The sequence below is a fragment of the Semicossyphus pulcher genome, unplaced genomic scaffold (assembly GCF_022749685.1).
Source record: "Semicossyphus pulcher isolate SPU_LCO1_2020_fin unplaced genomic scaffold, fSemPul1.0.p SCAF_25, whole genome shotgun sequence".
NCBI classification, from domain to species: Eukaryota; Metazoa; Chordata; class Actinopteri; order Labriformes; family Labridae; genus Semicossyphus; species Semicossyphus pulcher.
Genome location: NW_027211699.1, coordinates 646,815 through 664,954, shown reverse-complemented (window position 1 = coordinate 664,954; position 18,140 = coordinate 646,815). Strand labels below are relative to the sequence as shown.

Here is an 18,140-nt window from a genome sequence, read left to right as displayed (position 1 = left end):
TCCTTTCATCTACCATCAAATAGCACAATTTCCTCTGTTACATCCTGCAGTTCGTCTCTGAGGCAGCGCTGTCACATTAAACAGCAAAAAAAAAAAAAAGGACAGAGATCAATAAAAACATGAATATAACCTCTTTTCTCTGGATTTCAGTATAAAAGCTTAATTCTTTCTGCCCTCTGCGTTACTACAATCACGCCCACCGACACCGAGGGGAGCATACGTGAAGAAAACAAAATCAAGGCTGCATGTTGCTGCTGCTGGATGTGAGCATTGTTGCATTATAACAGCTCCATCTCTCCTTGTCCTCAGCGAGAAACCAAGTTTGTGTTGCCAAGGAAACCTCGGCCAAATTGCCGGCAATGACTGAGCAAAGGGAGCCATTTTGTTTCATTGACTGCTCTTCCTTTGGGCATAAAGAGATTCACACATAGGAGTTTGATGCTGTTTGACAGACTGGGTCATCGCTTCCTCTTAGTTTGAATGTGTCGAGTATTTTTATGTTTAGGAGTAAATTTAGGGTCAAATTACAGGAAAGGATGTAAAAATGTGCATCCTTTTACCAAAATAAGAGCACCTCTTTATGTGAGGCGGTAGAGAAGATAAAAAAGCGTGAAAATGTTGAATATTTATTGACTCACTGGGGTTAAAAGCTACTTTTACTTAATGGCTCTGCTTCATAGTAGCAACCTTCACATCCAGGTGTGAAAAAGCACCCAAGAGGATGATGCATCCATTAACCCCGTGTGCTTACAGCCAGACGCTCACATATTAATGTTTAACCAATGCTGCTGTCCAGTTTCGGCTTTATGAGGTCAGAAATATTTATTCTTTTTTTTAATGTGAAGAAACAAAGAGCTGCTTTTAAAGGGCCAGTTCGCTGATTTTCAACCTCAGTCCTATCATGCTATAATGGGGAGCTAATTCCATAGAAAAAAACATGCCGTCGTGCGGGATCCTGGCCATTTTTTTCGGTAAGCTAAGTGTGTGTTTTGGTTAGCGGAAGTGGCTACGGCGGCACCACACGCTGATCTCTACTGCGCAGACTCCGGCTCCAAATGACGTCACCATCTCAAGATGGCAGCGCCTATCACTGGGGCTATTTTGGCATCACTTTCGTACAATGGGAGCAGATGGAGATGCGTCATTGGCTTTAAATCATCACTTAGATTTAAAGCCACTCAAAGAAATGTGGTTCCCAGTGAGGAAAAAGGTACCCGTTTTTAAATTCCCAAACTCTTATCTCCCATCACAAGACTGCTAAGAGTGCCAACAACCTCTTACTGCTCACACACACACACACACACACACACACATCCATACGTCCATACACAGATCACAAAGCAGAGGAGCCTGCTGCAGCCTTGAACACTCCTGGTATCAGCTAATCTTCACAAATATGCACACCGATTAAAATGTTAACCCTTCGTTAACCCGCGGCTTCAGTCCTCCTCGTTTCCTTGGTTTCCTGATTCTGAAGTTCCTCCATCTCCATCAGAGATGATTCTCTCTCGGTGGGTGTTGAGTGTGATTTAAAAGCATCCATCGCTCAGGGATGACAGAGCAGCATGCGCAAATTCTTCCTGCTAATAACATTTGTTCTACTCGAGATTCCATTTAATTGTTGACACTCAGAAATTAGGAGATGTCAAAAATCATGCACCTATCTATTTAGTTTTGCTCTCTGGAGCAACAGGATCCACAGTGGGGGTTTTGTCTTCCCTCGAATCCTCACTTATTCGCATTTTGGCACAAATTAAGACTTGGATTCCGTAACATGACTGCGAGGAGCGGAGAGGAATTTTCCCCAAAACACAGCGGATTCCAGGCTGACACTGAGGCCGCTGTTATTGCTCCACACCCAGAGTTCAACAGCGGAGGTCAGCGAGGACGTCCAGAATCATTTACTATAAAACTTCATCATAATGGGACGATAATACGTCTGCCTCATCCTGATTAATAGATCTCTTAATCTACTTTTACGCTACGTTCTCGATTCCGTTCCTCTGAGCTCCGTGTTGTTTTCTCGTCTCATTTCTTCTGCTTTTATTTCCACATTTCCTCAAGGACTTTCTCAACCTATCATTAGCCTGTGGTCATAGCGGCTGACAAAGAATGAAACACAAATGTGGACCCAAGCATCTCTTTTCTTTTTTTTTACCCTCAGTGGCTTCCTTACAACATCAACAAACCAAATGAATTTACTTTTTATTGCAGCTCCACAGCAGAGTTCAGATGAGAGTCCTGTAACGGTGATAGGAGCTGTGGTTGCCAGTTTGTGAACGTGTACTCTGGAGGTATTACTCTGCATTATGTAACCTCAGTGTTTTTCTGGGATGATGTGTGTGTGTGTGTGAACACTGTGGGCTTGGAGAGCACTTTAATGTGTGCTCTCTGATAGTGAATTTCTCTCCGTGCAGCAAAGAGGAAGCCCATTTATAGTTTCTGGGTGAGGGAATTAAAAAAAAAACTTCCTCTGCTGGTGTGTGAAGGTGGTCCCTGTGATTTCCTGCAAACAACACAAACACAGCGCGCAGAAACACACGATATGCATCAACATGCATGCACACAAACACATTTCTAACATTGCAAAATGAATCACAAGCTGCTGCACACTCATCCTGTTATTCTGCAGATTCTCACACAAACAGGTGTCCTCACCCAGGTTCCACACACACCTGCGACTGTTAGCGGTGGTTATGAGTGGGGGGTGGGTCAACGGCTGCAGCGATGAGAGCGCGAGCGAGCGGTGCGATTGGCGGGTTAGGTTGGAGGTTGCCCTGGTTTCCCTCTCTTATCAGTGCAGCTGATCTGCCGCCGGCGATGCCAGGCCCGGGGAACACAGAGACGGTTCAACCACGCAGCCCAGACTCCCGCTCAGTGGTCACACTGAATTAGCATTCTCTAAAGTAGGGTAAGACCTCCCGAGCAGACAGACAAGGCAGGAGGAGAAGACAGGAGACCGTTTCATCATGGCTCCCAGGAACAATGGGTCTATAAAAGTGAGAGATATAAGTACACACGAGCTGAGGCTTAAATAGCGGCAGACTGTGTTAGCTGATGAAAAATGAATGAGGTCAATAATAAGAGGGAGTCCTGGGAGGAATAAGACACATCAAAATCTATACTTCCTTTTTTTATAGCGAGTTTCTTACAATCATCCAACCAGCAAAAAAGTGGCAGCAGTCATGAAAATCTACACCAGTGTGAGCTGATCTCAAACCCAAAGGATCCATCCACCTGTTCCACTTGCCTTAAGCGTAACATTATACATTTATAACAGCACTATAACAGCTAAGATTGTAGGAGAGAGATGTTAAAAGCCTGAAACTCACCTTCCCTGTCAGACATGGTTTATAGATTTACAGAGGAAAGTCCTGAGACATTTTATCATTGCAAGAGCACTTTCAAAGCATAAAGTGACAACAAATTCTGCTAGCTGAGTATAGAGTATCTGCCTCTTTGATTAAAAGCCTGTGTACCAAACACATAAAGAGAAGGGCCTACATGTATAAGGAACAACTGAGGCTGTTTACAGTGAGTTAAAGCTAGAAAAGCAAAGGCTATGGTACAGAGACAGAGCACTGAACTGTGAAAACCACGCCCACCAGAGAGAAACAAATTGGTGCCACAATATGCAGCCAGGTGCTGAAGCGCTAACATGACAATGACAGTAACTAGCTTCATACACAAGATGACACCATGTCAGAGGATTATCTCAGCTTGTCCTTGGAGAATTGATCTGATCTGAATAGCCAGAAGTTAAATACTTTGATGTTTATCACTATTTGTTTGAATCCATAGGTGAGCTCATTGTTTAACCTGACAAAGACTAAGCCAGGCCTAGTGGAGCTTCAACCTCCACAGTTTGTCTGGACAAATGACTCCAACAGTTTTCCCAATCGTCCTGCTGGTGCATCACATCGTCTTGCTTGTAAGACTCAGAGTTTCTCTTTGTACGCTCTAAAGTTGCTGGGTGCATCCTTACACACATCAGCTTTTAGGCATATTCCGTTATTTGCTCGCAGAGTAAAGTGACACGGAGGCACCTTCATTAGAGAGCAATTGGGGGCGGGACTTAAATGTGTTCTGTTTCTTTCTTCAACCTTTACTCAACCAGGTTTGTCCCATTGAGCTCAGAGATCCTCCTTTACCGGGGAGACTTGGCCAGGAAAGGCAGCTACACGATATATGCCTGCAACATACATTTGGTTAAAGAAACATTAAAATGATCAGATTAAACAAAATCTATCAGCCTCAGATTCAGGCTCTATGTTGGATTAATTTGATGTGTTTTTCTCTGATTGAGGTCAAATAATTGGCCAGATTTTTTATTGTGAAATCATTCTTTAGTCCCTCATTCCATCTGGAACAATAAACAATTTGGGGTTTCATTAAAAGAGCACATGACACAATGGATAAAAATGACTTCCAGAACCAAGGCCGCGACTCGATCAACATTAGCAAGGGTTTATCTCACCTCTGGCTGCTGTCACACTTCACTCTAAAGGTTGTATTGTAGCAGCTGGAAGCCTCTCACATCAAGTGTTTATAGACAACCCTCAGGTAACTCTATTCCTAAGCAAGAAGCAGCTGCGAAACTAAGTCAGACTCTGTAATTGGCTGGTGGGAAAATAAAGCCTTTCATATCAGTCTGCTTAAACAGCGCTGAGGATGTGTGGAGTCTCATAAACACCGCTCCTGAGCTCTCTGAGAAGAGGTGATTGATAACACATGCTATTAAGTCGACTGAAGCACCTTACAGTGCTATTAGCGAGACTGGTTTTCTACAGTATGAGAAGCTGAGGTTGTAATTAAATCACAAACTCTGTCACAAAGTCCGTACACACACACGGAACACAGGATGAATTGATGACGAACTCTCCCGATGCTCCGCCTAACTCCTCCTATGCGTTCCACATCTGCGGCACAAAGCGTGACACTTGACGCTGGCCTGCAGTCACCGTGAACTCATAAATAAAACCGAGGTGGACGTCATCATTGGAAGCAGCCAAGCCCCATATGTATGCAGGAATGTGAGGAGTGGGTGTGGTGGTGGGTGGCTGGCCCGGGTTCATAAACATGAGGACCAGTTCAGGAAGAGGTCAGAGGAAAGGATGCTGGCCGGGGCGCAGAGGAAGACCCACGAGATACATCCAAATGTCACCGAACTCCCCCTCCGCCCGGGTCCTCAAGGGAAAACAAACGGGGAAACGTGCACACGTTCCCCTAGTGACGAGGGGCGAAGCAGGGCTGTGGCGAGGTCAACGCAAGAGGGAGCGGAGGTCAGGGAGGGCCGCAGGGGGAGGAGGAGGAGAACGGAGGATGCAGATGTGCACCGCGGCGGGGAAGGGAGGCACGATGGGAGGAAATACAACAAGCTATTGTTTGGAGAGAGAGGACAGGAGCGGAGCCACGAGAGAGGCAGCTGAGGACTATTCACCAGAGTTTACTTACACACACACACACACACACACACACACATACACATTACAGCATGACTTGGGCGTTCTGCACTTGTCACCACACTTTTGAGGAAGTGATGTTCCTCATGGAGAGCTCTTCAAGTCTTCAGTGTCAAGAGGATTGATTTACCCATCATGCCTCTGTACACGCACTCACTACACAGTTTACTGGTGGCTATAGAGCTGACATTGTTCAGGTCCGTGTTAGCTGAATTTGTTCTTACTTTGAAGATTGATAGCGCCCTTACTTCAGGGCAGTAAGCAGCAAGCTAGCTTAGCTTAGCATAAAGACTGGAATCAAATGGAAACAGCTAGCTACCGTGGTCAAAGTTACCACAATCTTTCACACTAGCAATAACAAGCTCAATTGAGACACATAAATATGTTGTTTGTTTAATGTGTAGTTCGAGCCAGACTATATCTTGATGACTTGGTGAACATGAGTCTCTGCTCAGGCTGGCTGTTTCCCTCGTTTTTATGCTAAGCTAAGCTATCCAGCTGCCGCCTTTCGCTTTATGACACTGTATCTTTTTTCTTTTGGATCTATTTTTTCTATTTTTCAGGTATTTACCACTTAAAGTGCTTTTGTATGGAGTTTCTCTTTGTCGAAATCAAGGGTCGAAGGATAATGGTGTCAAATGTTCAGATTGTAAAGCCTCAAATTTAAGATTTCGGACAGGTTTGATAGAACCTGATGATACCTGTTAAAGATAATGATATTAGGGGGATTAAATTCAATTACATACATTTGGAATTAATTATGTTTTTTAATTGCAACATTCAGGGGCTTTAGGGGAGGGGAAGTAATCTGAAAGTAATTGAAGGGGGGGATGATGTTTTCCCTAATATGATTAAATCAGATGATTGTTTCCTTAAACAGGTCAACCATGAGGCAGAACAACTGACGGCGAAGCCCTCAAGCACTTCCTAGAAAGACGCTTTGAAGAAGAGATTAATGACAGTAGAATGCTGGACTTCAATTACAATGTTACTGCTTTAAATCACAGTAACCAATCTGTATGAGCTGTGACTGAGGGTGAAACTGTCTGTCCTCGGTAACACTCCTGCTCCTGAGATAAAAAGCTTACTATTTTATCTTCACACAACATAACCCGATACAACAGGAATGCAGGGTTGTGTAGGCACGTCGAGCGCACAATGACCCTGCTGTGTACAGGGATATATATGACTTTATATGCAGTCGACTTGTTAGACAGTGCCCACAGACTGTGGTTAACTTGCATGTTGACTGGAGCTGGGGACGGGGCCAAGGGGTAACTGAGTACGTTTTACTTCCTGTTTCATAATGGAAACATAATAAAAGCTCTGTATTCTGTTTGTTAGTTATTTAACTGCATTCCATTCGACGTTGATACAGGGAATTATAATTACATGAACAGTGGTGGTTTTTCGCATTTTCATGTGACGCATTACAGTCAGCAAAATGCGTTTGAACGGGTAAAGTCAAACGTAAAAAATTTACTGAGGATGGATAAGACCTTAGATAAGAAGCCGCAGACGAGGTCAGGATCCCCCACAAGGTGTTTCAAGATAATGATAATGAATTTTCACACCACAAATTTATTTACGTTTGCTTTATTTGGATGAAAAACTGGAATTTTTTACTGCTGCAAGCCAGAGATAATCACAGGAGATAATCAGTGCGGCAGATAAAGATTGCTTCATATTAAACCAGAGGGGGAACCTTGACCTTACATTGGGTTATACTGCAGAGCTTCAGCTGAAGATTATTTTCATTATGAATTAATATATTGTATAACTGCATCTGATTAATTTGAAGGCTTATCACTTGACCATTTTTTTATGAAAGATATTGAGCAGAAGGCCCCAGATGAAATGCTTGCTTTTTTTGACCCACAATGCCAAACACATCCATCCATTATCTATACCACAGGGTCGCAGGAGGGGTGGAGCCTATCCTAGCTGTCATGGTACACCCTGGACTCATCACCAGTCCATCACAGGGCTGACACACAGAGACAACATTTTACGCTCACCCTCACACATATCTATATTATGCATTTCCTGCTCAGGGTCACAGGGGGGCTGGAGCCTATCCCAGCTGTCATTGGGCGAGAGGCGGGGTACGCCCTGGACTGCTAGTCAATCACAGGGCTGACACATAGAGACAGACAACCTTTCACGCTCACACCTACGGGCAATTTTAGAGTCACCAATGCACCTAGCGAGCATGTCTTTGGACTGTGGGAGGAAGCCGGAGTACCCGGAGGGACCCACGCATGCACGGGGGAGAACTCCACACAGAAAGGCCCCCAAATTGGGATTCGAACCAGGAACCTTCTGCGACACTGATAACCACTGCATGACTGTGCAGCCCTTGCAAAAACAAAGGGAAAGCAGATACGCTTAATATTTCAAAAGCCATAAGTGGTGAATTATTAATGAACGGCTTAAATTAATAATTGATTACCAAACTGTAAACTACTGTAGATTAAATGTGGTGGATTGAATAGATGAATCTGCACTTTTTTTAGCAATAAAATGCTAAAACAACTGGAAAACATTCAGTGAGGAATATGACACCCTGTCTGCAATTTCCTTCATAATATTAATAAATATCAGAGTTTAGACGGCACACACGCTCTCTCTCCCTCTCTCTCTCTCTGGGCCTGTCAAAGCCGACACTTTTAATCTCTCTAATCAGAAAACATCAGGAACACACACACAAACAACACACACACACACACACAGCTTGTCGAGCAGCGACACAACCCAGTGAAACAGTGTCAAGAGAAGCATGTGCACACCTCTAACACCTTCTCCACGAGCAGTGCTACGATCATGTACAACGCTTAATATAAGAAGCTTCACAAGTCTCACTGGAGCAGCGTCGGATAATGACTTACACATGCAGAGAACGACAGAGTGCAGTGAAGCAGACTGTGCAGCAAATGTTTTTGTCGTAGCCTCAGTAATGTGCTTTTTACAATCCTGATGTCCGGACAGCCGGCGAGCCAAGACTGGCAGCCCGCCCCGAGAAACCAGAGACGCCGCCTCGACCCAACCAGCGGGGAAAAGTGTCTCTTACACCACATGTCCACAGCATTCCTCCTATAGCACACACACTCTGCACACAAAACAAACATGTGTGACGTCAGCTGGATGATATGATGAACACAAACATTTTGGATTCCTCTGCAGACCACCGATCCCACAACTATGAGTGTAAGCAGCCATTCAGCTCTAGGGAAACTGTGCATTTTCATGCTAATCTTACAAATGTGTTCATTTTCAGTGTGATTGTTTAACCGCCAAGAGATGCATCCACCAGGAGAAGTAGTTCCCCAGAGCTGTCTGTCATTTTTTTTGTCTCCCAGAGAGAAAACAGGCTCAGGTTCCATTATGAGCTTCACTTACACCCACATACTGTCCCAAATGCAGAGGGATTCCATTCTGACTCCCTCGGCGCAGAGAGAGGGTGGGAACGAGAGGAGAAGTGAAAGCTGCACGCCGACAGATAGCGAGGGAGAAATGGCGAGAGAACAATTTCTTTTGGCTAATGCACCCGCGTTCCTTCCAGCTGGCCTGATTGCGAAAACACAGCGAAATCAAATGCATCAACACCCCAAAACAGGTGCTTTTACTCCCTCAATCCACATCGTTCTCCAGCCCACTCGCGCTGACCTCTGACCTCACAGTGCAGGTGGCAGGTGCTGCAGCCCGAGCGGGTGAAAAAACACTGAGCCATTTCTCATACTAATGAACTGAGGGACCTTTGCAGCAGCCATAATTCATATAGAAAAGAAATGCATAAACAGGAGGTGCTGAGCAGGAGGAATTCTCTTCTGTAAACATCCAAGGGCGTTTGCTTTGCATCTTTATGTGGAACTTCTGCAGAGGATTTCAAGTGTAGATCTGCACAAAAAGGCTGGATTTATATACTGAATTAATTTGTGCCGCTGCTAACTACAGCGTGTTCGCGAAGTTCAGCGCTGAAATGAGATGCAACTGATTAAATGTGGTTTTCTGCTGCAGGATTACAACATTAATCTAAATTAGAGTCACTGACAGTTTGCATAGATACGGCAAACAGGGTGCAGCAACGTGTGAGTTAGTGCAACCCAAGACTGACATGAAATAAAAGGGTTAATGTGTGTATGCGTCTTTACCTGCAGCAGCGTGCACCAGGACGCTCTGGTTGGGCCGCAGGTTGCCGAAGTCAAACAGCATCATGTAGGCGGTGATATAGTTCACCGGCAGGGCCGCTGCCTCCTCGAAGCTCATGCCCTCTGGGATGAGGAAGGTGTGGCTCTCAGGCACCACGGCCACCTCCTGCCACAGCCCGAAGCGGTTCAGCACCATCACCTTATCACCCACCTGGAACAGAAGACACAGAGTTAGAGGCAGGTAAAGCATCCGCACATAATTCCATAAGTCCACATTATGCCACCACAAGCTGTGACAAAGAGTGCAAGCAAAAAGAACCTGTCACGGCAATAGTGAAAGATAAACAGTGGAAATATTTAGCGTAAAGTTATGAAGCTCTAGAAAAGCAGTGTGGAAGGATATGTTTTGCATGCTTGGCCTGTTTATTTCCCATACACTGCTTTCACTCCACTCATAATTTCCTGCTGTCGTTGGCTGCAGTCCAACGTCCATACTTCCGTACTATTTATAAGGCATAAAAAAGACTTGAGACCCTAAGTTCCACACTGCATGCTTTTTGTGTTTACTGGCTCATATGTGATGTATGATTCTTTACGCAGAGAATTATGTCAGAATATCCAGAAAAAGTCAGCTGGCTTTTTGGCTGCTGGATGTAGCTGGACTGCCTGGTGTCTTGGGGCCTATAAAGGATGTTCCTGCCTTAGTGAATAGTATGGACCTGGATATTGGAACGCATCCTTAGCATGTCTCATCAGCTGGTTTCATCAATCCAATAGCACTGCAACACACCCGCATTGTGGGCCAATCTTATTGCTTTAATATGACTGTTCCTCTGCCTGCAGTTCTTTAATGCTGTGGCATTAGCCACAACCTCCACCACCAGTATCTGCGCTCCACATGGGGAGAGACGTCAGAGACTGTAGAGCTAAAATCTGTTAGAATAAAAACTTATCTTTGCTTGTTCTACGTGGTTCTACTGGTTTAAAGAGTTAAATGGTATTTTAAGCCTCTGTTACTACTGGTTCAAATGAAAACCAAACCAACATAGCCATCCATCCATCATCGTCCTCTTATCCGGGGCTGCGTTGCGGTAGCAGCAGGCTGAGCAAGGTGACCCAGACGTCCGAGGCGTCCCCAGGCCAGACAGGATAAATAATTCCTCCAACGAGCTCCGGGTCTACCCTGATTTCTCATCCCAGTTGGACGTGCCCAGAAAGTCGCCCAGGAGGCTTCCTAACCAGACGCCCATACTCAACTGGCTCCTTTTGATACAAAAGAGTAGCGGCTCTACTCCAAGCTCCCTCCGGATGTCCGAGGTCCTTACCCTATCTCTAAGTCTGAGCCCAGCCGCCCTCCGGAGGAAACTCATTTCGCTTGCATCCGCGATCTCATTCTTTCGGTCACTACCTAAGCTCATGACCATAGGTGAGGGTTGGAACGTAGATCGACTGGTAAATCAACAGCTTTGCCTTCAGGCTCAGCTCCCTCTTCACCACCACTGTCCGGTACAACGCCGTCGTACAACCATCGTAGACATAAACATTGACAGTTAAATTTGTTTATTTAAAACTGGTATTAAATTTAATTTATAACATGAGTCGATAAATAATAACCAGTTGCCAATCAATTCAACACATTTCCACAGTTTCCAAGTTTGGGATCAATAAAGTATATCCATTTATCCATCCATTTGTAATATGGATGGGTGGAGTGGAGTGATGGGTACTGGAGTTTATCTGACAGATGTGGGGGTACATCTGAAAAAACAGGTTGGGAACTGCCGTTTTATTGTGAAAGTGAAAGTGATTCAGTATTGTAACAGGAGGAGTAAAGGCCAGTTTTAATTTAATGAAGTAGTTTTAACAAGTAAGTTCTGGTATATTCATGTAACTTTGTGAGCTTTATCAGGATCCACTGGTACTTCAGCACCACAGGAGGTTTACCCTATGGACCCTGAAGTGGTCTGCAGCTTCCTGCCATCTGCAGCTCACGGTTTTTTTTGGCGCAGTGGGAATGATGCAAGACGTGCAGCAGACGTAGTAAAATTGTCATTTATTGTTTGCCAACAACAATGGCAGACGTGCAAATATGCAGCCGCCAAACCTGGACGAGTTTGTGAGAAAGACTGTGATCAAAGAGGACGATAACACACAGCAGAGTTCGAGAAGGAACTGTTGACTTTTTAGAGGATGGAGGCTCTGTTTCAGTCGGAGCTGACACTGAGGAAGCCACAGATGTCGCTCTACGTGCTGCTCGCCACAATCACCACCTTCTCCGCTTCCAAACTATTCTTATCGAAGCAGGATCCTTCGATTCACAACCGTCTCTATCAAAAGGATGAGCCTCGATCTAAACTTACCCCTGGCGCCCTCGCTAGCCAATCAGGAGAGGCCACTCGAGGGACACAGGAAACAGAGACGACAGCAGCATTATAGCGCTCTTCCTGTTTTCTTCCTCCCCCTTATCCTCCCCTCCTCAGCGCAGCTCTCCCTCCCGCCATGTTTCCATTCTTCTCACTTTTTCTCTTCCCTTCTTTCTCTTTCACTTCCTGTCTCCTTTTCCTCTGACAACTTTAGAACATCTTCCTTCCCCTTCTCCAGACCCCTCGTCTCGTCCTGTCTGCGTCTCCTCTCTCTCTCTCTCCTCCTCGTTTCTTCATCCTTCACTGTCTCGTTCTTGTCTTCACCATCCTCTTTCTCTTGCGAGGACTGTCCCGTATCCCCTCTTCCTGATCATCAGCGAGACAGGACAATGGGGCCCATCTTCTCCCCTGGCCTCTCTCCGCTCGTCAGAGACCCTGCCAGATTCTTCCCCATGGCTGAGCATAAGACAAGCTCTCTCCTCCTGGGAACAAACCCGCTCCACCCGGGCCTCTCTAATGGTCTGGAGGGAGCCATGCGCCTCGCTGTCTATCCACTCCAATTAGAGAGATCTCCCTCTCTCTCTCTCTCTCTTTTCATACCGGCATCTTTCTGTCTGAGGCGGAGTCATTTGGTTTATTTTCAAACTTTTACTTTTCCACCGTGGGCTACTTCTCTTTCCTCCTCTTTGTTCCTCATACCGACTCTCTCTCTCCATCTTCCTCTCAGGTTTTTCCCCCTCTTCTTGACTCTTCAAACTCATCACCCTCGCTGGTGTAATTGGGGGTACAGAGTGGATTGTCGATAGACGGGGGAGTTCAGTTCAGTTGTGTGTGTTTTACAGGAAACACATATATGAGTCACACATCACATTCGAACGCATCTGCAGCTATTCTTCTGCGCCCACGTTAAGCATGTGAGTTGCTGACAGAAACACTCAAGGCCGAGCGAGCGAGACTTGTGACAGTTCTGTTACAACATCTTCACAGTGTGACACACAGACACACACTTCTTGCGTTTCCCTTCTCAGCTTTCATGCCGCTGCTGAAAATGTAGTCACAGTCAGGGTCAGGAGTGCGGGGAGGGGGTGGAGGGGGGGGGGGGGGGGGGGGGGCGCTGAACAAAGACACTTCCAGTTAGCTGTATATGAATGGACTTAATCAGATGGTGATTCAATTTTAGGGTATGCAGGCCTCTAAGTCAGCTGCTTTGAGCTTTGATGAGCTCAGCAAAAAATGATCAGAAGGGGGGGAAAAAAAGGAGGAATAAAATTTGTGATTCAGAGTTCCTGAGTCAGGTCGAGGCAGAAGATGAAGGTTACATGTTAACGCCCACGATGCCTGCATGGCTCCTGTAGGTGTAATTAAAAGGAAACATAAGATCCCCCCCCCCCGGTGTCAGCGTGGGCGTTATTGTGTTTTAACACGGTTTGTATGATGGTAAGATAAAGGCCACGCCCTGCTCTCGTACAGCTGAGCGTGTCACAGGAGCGACTACATGCTGCTTTCTGCACTTGACTGCACCTCTGATTATGCAAATCAGACCATCACGCTACCAAAATACCACTTTGATTGTTCTCTTTTGGATATTAGAAGCTCTGATTCAACTCTCAAGAATTTAGCAAGGAACAGAGGTCTGGCTTTCTTTTTCCTCTTGGTGTTTTGATTGTGGTAAAACAGGCTTTTAATATGAAAGAAAGAAGGTGTATAAGCCCTGAAAGGATGGCGATGTAAAGAGAGGCCAGCATGATAGAGGCATAAACTGATAAGATGAAGAATCAAGAGATTATACAAAAGGAGGACAGATAGATAGAGAGAGGGAGGGAGGGAAGGAGGGATGGAGGAAATACCAGACTGACAATGTGGGCCAGAGGGAGGTAATTGAGAACATATGGGTCAGATCCCACCAAATGTAACCGAGGATGAGATTGAAGAATGAGAAAAAAATCAGTCCTGGAGATAAAAAAAAAAAAAGTGCTGACGTTTGCTGTCAGGGGAGCTTCGGTGTGATATTTCCCCTCTCCCCTCGCTTACTCACTGTTACACTTCTCCCCTGCATTCCCTCTGAGGTCATGTGGGGTGAGGACACTGTAGTACTTCATTCAAATCTATTGCCCCCTCAAGGGATGCTGGTCTTGCAGCAGCTATTAAAATACAACGCAATGCATGCAGTGGATAATATATATATATATATGAATAAAAAGAAGACAGGAAAACAATAAACAAGCCAACGACTAGGTAGATGGCAAAATATGATCACATTTTTCTCATAAGAAAAGCCAAAGTTGGGTAAAATTCTGCGCTACATTTGAACATTGGCAACATAAAATCCAACACACTTTACTTTGCTGCTCTTGTTTTTGTTGCATTATTTAATCAAATGGCATGAGTGTGATTGTAGCTTTGTGTGCGGACACACCCATTATTGTATGGCTGTGTGTGTGTGTGTGTGTGTGTGTGTGTGTGTGTGAGACAGAGAGAGGGAGAGAGAGATAGGCACACGGGCAGAGCTGTGGTGAGTGATGAGCCTCCCAAAAACCCTGTGCCATCAGCCTCAGCACATTCCCTCCGAGTCAGCTGCCAAAACATCTCCGAGATCTCATCCATTAGCAAGATTGGCTCTTAATTCTATAAGCTAAGGACCGCAGGGGGGGTGTGGGAGTCAGTGTGCGGCCTTGATGACCGGCTGTGTGTGTTTGTGTGTGCGTGCACTGCCTGACCTTTAAATCCAATCTACATTACTGACAATGTGGAAAGAAGCTCTAAAGTCATTTAGAAACACGCTTCCTGTGATGTGTGGCTGCGACTGGCTGACCTGTCACCAATCATTGCCCCATTAACTCTGCATCCATATGGATTTACGCCTGACAGACATATGTGCCACTCCCAGCCAGATGTAGTGATTCGGCACTTGCGTCCCACATATGACGAGCGTTGTGATTTCTCCACACATATCAAACGGGGCTGATGTGAGAAAATGTGGTGCTATTACAACAAACAGCATGAGTCATCGCTGGCTGATGTGTAACATTTTGCCTTTGTTGTTTAATTAATTACAAAGGCGTTAACGTGGAGATGCCAGCAGCCAGGACCCAGACGTATAGGCCTGTGACTCATGCAATGGAAGAAAGAAAGTGACAATAATTCTCTTCACCACTTCATTCACTGTGGCTGAGCATGAAAGACAGCTGTTTTTTTTAATGATCGAGTGAAGTGTAATTGTGATATGTTGATGACTGTAAATATCTTCTGAACACAACAGAGGCTGAGTGTCGACAAAGAGGGCGAGTGAGGATCTTTTTCTCACATCATGCTGTCTGATGCTGCCTCGCCCTTTCCGCTCGGTGAGTCTGTGCGCCACCGTCGCTCCCGGTAACAAAAGGCGTCGGTGACTCCGGTCTCGGCCACCGGAGTCAAGTCAGCCATATTGAGGACTGTGGCAACAAGAATTCCTCTACAAAATAAAGTCCCTTTTTAATTATCATTTGGCAAGGAAAGCACCGGAAGTAGCGATTTTGGAATTGCAAATGGGGTGGCTTTCTGTTCATACACGTTTTTACGTTAGTTTTACTGGTGCATTTTAAGCCATTAGGGCCAAAGCAGGATGAGGTTTAATTGCAGACAATTTTAAGCCATATTATATTGTATAGGCCTACTCCTCACTCCCTCCCGATTCCTACTTGTCACGTCTTACATGTATTTAAATTTTTGCTTTTCTCCGAAAATGGCAAAGGAAGCGCTCGGGTTACTGTTTAAAGCTTTAATTTTGAAGGCGGAACAGCCCAATTTCCGGTCTCATTCTCCCTGGCTTGACGCAGCTCTCCGCGCCTTGGCACACATCAAAGCGCAGAGCAGCGTAGGTGCTGCAAGAGTGGAAGGCATCAAGCGTATTTGCACGTGTTTGTTCAGACTTCACACTTACAACGCACAAATTAACCGTGAATGCATCACCATCTCAGGAAGTGTTTTTTTTTTTGTTACATTAAGTTGCTCAACCCGAAAGTACGCACAGACGGCGCTGTTTAAAACGGGGGAGACGAGACAAGAGGGGCGACGCCTGCTGTCGCTGCTGCTTTCATTGAACTCAACTCTTGTCATTTACACACTTTGTGCGTCTTCTTCAAGGAGGAAATAAAACCTGGATACAATAACGGGCTTTTCTCTGCACTTTGAGACAACAAGTGCCGTCTCCTTACGCACGAGTGAATGAATGGTTAAACCCCCATGACAGCTCAAACGTGTTATTATATTAATCATTAACCGATTATTGTTTAAATACACGTACCAAATAGCCTGTAAGCATTGAATTCATTAAGTCATTAGACGGTCTAATAGAGCTCCACTAACAGTCCCTGAGCAGCGAGCACAGCCTGACACGCCCATATCCAGATGTAGCGCTTCAGCACCAAAAACCAAGCGACACACATATTCATCACTGAAACAATGAAAAACACACATTTCAAGGAAACTTTAAGTTTAAAGACAAAGCCAAAAGAGTGTCATGTGTGCTTACTTTTCTGTCCGTCACTTCTTCCCCCACAGCCTCCACCAGCCCGGAGCACTCCATCCCCGGGGTGACCGGCGGGGACGGCATCCGGTCGTACAGCCCCTGCCGAGCCATCAGGTCCGCGAAGTTTAGCCCGCACGCCTTGACCCGCACCAGGACCTCTCCAGCCTTAAGAGCCGGCTTCCCCTTCTTCACCTGCAGCTTGACTTTGTCATAGCCGCCGTGGCCGGTGAGCACCAGGGCGCGGTACGTGAACGTCTCCTCCTCGGGGACCTTCTCGGTGGCCGTCGCCGCGGGGGTGGCCGCTGCCTCGGCGGCGCCTTCGGATGCGGGCTCAGTCTTGGGCGGCTCAGTTTTGGGCTCCTCGGCGGGTTTGGTCTCCTGCTTCTGGTCCACGGCGTTTTGCTGCTGGGCAGGTGCGTCCTCTCCAGACATTGTGCAGGTTTGTGAGAGACAGTGATGAGTCTAGAAAATGACTGAAGATGCTTTTTTTTTCTCTTCCTCTTGTGCTGCTGTCGCCGTGCACGGGCTTTGCAGTTTTGTTTGCCTTGCAGATAAAAGAAAAGGCGAGAGTCAGAGCTTCTTTTTCAGCAGTCTTGCATGGAGACACAAACCCCGACAGAGTGGGCTGCTCAGTGGCCAGTGGCTGTCAACGCCGCGCTCTGACAGAGAGTGTGAGTGGGACGAGACAGGGGCAGGATGGAAAACACGGAGAGCTGATGAAACCAGGGATTGGCGTGTGATTGGGTGGCTTTGGGGTGTGGGTAGGGCTATAGGATTCAGCCTATATTGCATCAAGCAGAGAGGTGATTTGCAAAAAATGTCCAGTATTGCTAAAAGGCATATACATTTTAAGCCAAGGGCAAAGTCAGCTGATTTCTGCATGTCTGCATTCACAGAAGCCATATACTCACATTATAGGTCATCGGGTTCATTCAGACCCTTAAAGATAAGTTAAGTCACTATAAAGTGAACACTGTACAGTGATTTTGTATTTTTGAGCAGTCTGTGACATCTTCAAAATAAAAGCACTTCTCGATTCCCTCAGATGACATAATATCAACACTGATTTGCTTATTTAAGCTTGTTTACCGCTGCCTGTTTAACAGCGTGGTTGATGGTGCTGGCACAGTTGGAGCCAGAGGAAACGTCTGTTTATGCCGCCTATTCTACAGTAGGATTTGCAGGAACTTTGGGCCTGCGCACGGCTCATTGTTGTAACTTCCCCGCACAGGCAGCTCAGAAAAATATGAGTTTGTATTGAGGTCAGGCCAGCTCTTGATTAAACGATACAACCTGCTTTGTGTTGTTCAGATTGAGTGAAAGGAGCTGGAGCCAGAGGGCGGGATGACCTCTCCATCACGAGCAACAGAGCCGCTCAGGAACAGTGAGAGGGTTTTACAAAGTCTGGGTGGCTCATGTGATGGAAACAAATAGTTAAACTTTTGTTATAATAGACGTCACAAAAAAGAAATCAGATTCACATTTCGCAGCTGAGAGAGCGGCCCAGTCTCCATTCAGAAAGATGTGACCATAAGAAGCGGTGAGACACCTTGTGGCCGTAAAGTGCCACTCAGCACTCCTGAGGCCAAAGTCAGCAAAGTCCTGATCAATATCCCACAGAGGCTTAATGCTGTAGCATTCAGGGGGTATTGATCGGCCG

At 45.8% G+C, this 18,140-nt stretch overlaps 1 protein-coding gene across 1 annotated transcript in view; it reads right to left on the bottom strand.

Moving 5' to 3' along the window:
- Positions 1-17,104, bottom strand: part of vat1 (vesicle amine transport 1) — a 34,037-nt gene extending 16,933 nt beyond the window's left edge. Inside the window, exons 1-2 of the mRNA XM_069676045.1 lie at positions 16,484-17,104; positions 9,614-9,821 (exon numbers count right to left, since the gene is read on the bottom strand). Of these exons, the coding sequence (XP_069532146.1) occupies positions 9,614-9,821; positions 16,484-16,912 (637 nt within the window). The 5' untranslated portion in view covers positions 16,913-17,104. The remainder of the gene's footprint in view (positions 1-9,613; positions 9,822-16,483) is intronic.
- Positions 17,105-18,140: the final 1,036 nt, after the last annotated feature.